We start from the raw sequence: 3728 nt of genomic DNA, 5'->3' as shown, positions 1-3728 counted from the left end.
GCGCCCAGCCTCCGCGGCAATGGCAATTCCTTCTATTGTTGCAAATTCCCCTATGATTGCATTTCTTAGGGGGACAGTCATAAGTTATTGCATCTATACGAGCACTGCAGGTGCTATTGAGACAGAACCTCTCAGGAGCACAGGGGGTACCACTTCTCACATGACCAACATCAGTTGTTTCTGGGGAATAGTGACGGCCTACTCCCCAACACCAGACCCCTGAGATCTCTGGCTGATGGAATGAAAGATGTTCCTGCAACCGGGGAACATGAGTGACACTGCTACACTGCAGCCTTCCACATTTTATGTCTGCTTCTCCACAAGCAGCATGGTTCAACACCCTATCATTTCTTGTAGTGTCCAAATCGATTGGCTTTTCGATTTATTGTATAGCAGACATCATGAGCGTTAGCAGCGTGTCTTCCAAAGATTTCTCTGCAGTGCATGGTGCGGTCAGTGCAGTTTCCATGATAGCAGTAGCCTTCTTCGGTACAGGGCGTTCCATCCTGCATATAAAAGTCTTCCGGGCATTGACTGGTTGTTCCAAAACAGTACTCTGGAAGATCACATGTATTTTGGATTGGTCTGCCAAGTGTCCCAGGTTCAGAGTAGATACAGTCTGTACAGCATAGTCCTTCATTACAAGTAGCCCCTTCCGCCAACATACAGTCATACTCGCAGCATTTGTTGCTATAACACTGCTTGAAGGGGCCACAGTCACACTGCTCCCAATCCTCTACTATGTAGTTTCCACAACGCGTCTTTATCAGGCTTTCATTAAAATAGCTCACCGTCGTGTTAAATATACAACTGCCCCATATCGCTACTATGTTCCACCAGTGCCCGATGGAGCAGTCACTGAAGGCATCTGTCAAGCCTGGGTATTTTGCCATAAGGCAGGTGGTCCTTCGCATGCAATAGCAGTTATCACCGTCATACCACAGACCAAAACTTCTCCCAATGAGTTGGGTTGACACAATAGCTAATATTAAGTAATGTCTGCCTAGATAACCAACGAAGAGCAGGCTACGACTGGTGTTACACACGGGATAGGTCTCTGGCTCAAACTGGCCTGGCCGTGGTCCATCACGGATTACCATCAAGGATGAAGCGCTTTCTATGACTCGTCTGAAATTCTTTGCGTGATAACGAGCATATGCACCACCTGGTGCTCTACAGTCATTCATGACAGTTGGATCTCTTTCATTAAATAGTGCCACTGCGACTAGATAGAACCTGACAGCAAGACCTTGTTGAAAGGAGTCCACTATACTACACATATGTACCAGGGTTTCCACACACTTAGACACACTGTTGTATACACGATACATTGAATTAGAATATTGAACAAATCCTTTCATAATTCCCTTATGTGCTGCAAACACACTAGCACCACTCCTGGGGGCTACACTGACATCTGCTTCAGGGAACAGTGGGTGTCTATCCTCCTTGTGTCCCGGTCCATATGCAGGTCCTGTTGCACTGGCATCTGCCACTATCTGAGAAACCACATGTTCAAACCTTTCCGAATCCTTGAGGGGTTTGATTTCATACGCAAGGTCATCCAACTTCATAATACCTTCAAGACCCCCATAGCACGTGTCCACGGTGACCATGGAAAAAGGAATCTCCTCCAGGTGGCCGAGGTAGTGACAATCTGAAGGGACGAAGGGGTAGTCCATCTGCAAGGCTCCTTGGTCATCCAGAGTCATCAGCAGCAGGTGTCCGGGCCAAAATAATTTCTTGCGCCGCATGTGGATAACGTGCCTCTGGCCCCCAAAACGCAGGCTGTAGGAGAGCCAGCCTGGCGTCTGAACACCCTTGCCTCGGTGCAACTCCTTCCTGGGTATCACCAACTCCGAAGAGAGGTAGCGCCACGAGGGACGGCCTTGAGAGCACTGGACTGGAGCCAGTACTGCCCAGAGTCCAAGCAGCAAGACGGCTGCCCCCAGAGTGACCTGGCCCTCTGCCAGCCTTGGGGCTCTGCTCAGGGACACCTGCCAGTGAGTTAAAAGCAGGATCCCAGAGAAGCCAGGTCGACACCATCTGCTGTGGCCACTTCCTAAAAAGGAGACAGGGATAGAGCAAAAGAGGTCACTGGGTGGGTCTCCTAATGGGATTAGGTAACAGTCCCAGGGCGTGGCAGTGGATAGGTCTGGATATGAACTCAGCCAGGGCTGAGGTGGGAGAGCGGAGGACTATGTCCATGAGTGCTACCGTGGAACTGAGGGCTTACGGGGTCAGCATCGTTCCTCAATGCTCTGTAAAACCCTTCAGAGGCCACCATCTGGGGCTCCCTTATTTATCAGATTTTATTTTCCTTGCCCCAGCGGGTGAGGAGAGCCCCTGCTCCTGACCACGAGAGCCCCAGGGGTGCGCCCTCTAGTCCTTCTCTGTGGTTCTTTCCTGGACGGCGGTAGGTTCCTCCTGCACATGTGCTGATCCCTTCTCTCTGTTGGTTCCCAATGTGAGAGAACAAATATTTCACTCTTGTGAAATTTTGTACTTGTTTTGAGGGGAGGAAAAAAATCTAGTTATCAGGTCATGATCAGAAGAAAAATTTCATTGTCCTCCAGACTACGAATATTTCCCTGCCGTTTAAACCGGATGTGATTGGGGATGAACTTCCAAGGGAGGACATTTACTCCTTGCCTTCTGCCTGCTGTTCTGTATTCCTCCCCATCCCAACTGGGCCTGCTCATCCCTGATGGATCTAACACACCGGCTAATTTTCCCCTCTGAGAGGGCGAGAGTTAGACGCTCGTTCACTTCCACATTAGGGTTTTCACAGAGCACAGGATGAGGATAATTGACGCATAGAAATCTAATGATGTTTCCCTTACCCCCTGTGCAGCCCCAGGGCTTCACCCTACGTGCTCCCAGCTCTGCTCTCTCAAACGAATTCCCACTGACCTTCTGAATGTTAATTCTACTCTTTAATTAATTTATACCCTGTACAAGATGATGTACTCTTTTCCCTCTATTCACCATTTAATTATGCTTACACATATGGCTTTTAGCTTTTTGCTTCTCATTTCTTTCTTCTTCTCCCATCTTCTATCTGGGCCTGTTTTCATTTTACTGTAAAATTATATCTCACAATCTCCTTTGGTGCCTGTTAGCTGACAATGGACTCTAACTTGTTTTTTCATACTATGTCTTCCATTAAAGTACTTTCTTCAGCATGGAATGCTTTCTTAAGGCCCAGTTTCATAGGTACAGTACTAAAGACTTGCACTAATTCCCCCCTCAGAATCCGGAGGCCACAAGCCCTTCTGTCTGCCTACACATCATGATGAGAAGTCTGACTTAACTACATATCTTAAACCACTTGAAGAGAATCAGACTTTTCCTTCAGAAATGGGATGATGGGATGAGGCCATGTGCCCGTGTGACTCAGGATTTTTCTCTCTTCCCAGGTACCCAGGCTGAGAACCACATTGTACAAAGGCATGACGGAGAGGTGGTCTCCATGGAGAGGCTCGGCCTCACCTGTGTCGTCCACATGTTCCCAATTTCAGAATATCCCCTGTGGAGGATCCACATTCACCCAGGGAAGGGGCTGGAGCGGCTGCTGTGGCCTGGGCTCAGGGGTACACTCAGGACAGCATGACCTCCAGTCCTGAGTCAGCATCTCCAGGGACACAACCAAGAAGCAAGTGTTCTCACAGCTGTGCAGCTACAAGGCCAGGAGTGCAGGCAGGTACAGCTGTGCCCGAGACACTGCA

General features: G+C 48.9%; 1 protein-coding gene across 1 annotated transcript; it reads right to left on the bottom strand.

Annotated features, from left to right (window-relative positions):
- Positions 1 to 227: 227 nt before the first annotated feature.
- LOC117200288 (disintegrin and metalloproteinase domain-containing protein 29-like) lies at positions 228 to 3060 on the bottom strand. The gene has a single exon (XM_033422631.2). It carries the CDS (start codon positions 1752 to 1754, stop codon positions 345 to 347), a length of 1410 nt encoding a protein of 469 aa, XP_033278522.1. The 5' UTR covers positions 1755 to 3060; the 3' UTR covers positions 228 to 344.
- Positions 3061 to 3728: the final 668 nt, after the last annotated feature.

Source organism: Orcinus orca, chromosome 19 (genome assembly GCF_937001465.1).
Source record: "Orcinus orca chromosome 19, mOrcOrc1.1, whole genome shotgun sequence".
In the NCBI taxonomy this organism is placed as follows: Eukaryota; Metazoa; Chordata; class Mammalia; order Artiodactyla; family Delphinidae; genus Orcinus; species Orcinus orca.
Note: the sequence above shows the minus strand (reverse complement) of the source record. Positions and strands in the feature narration are given on the sequence as shown.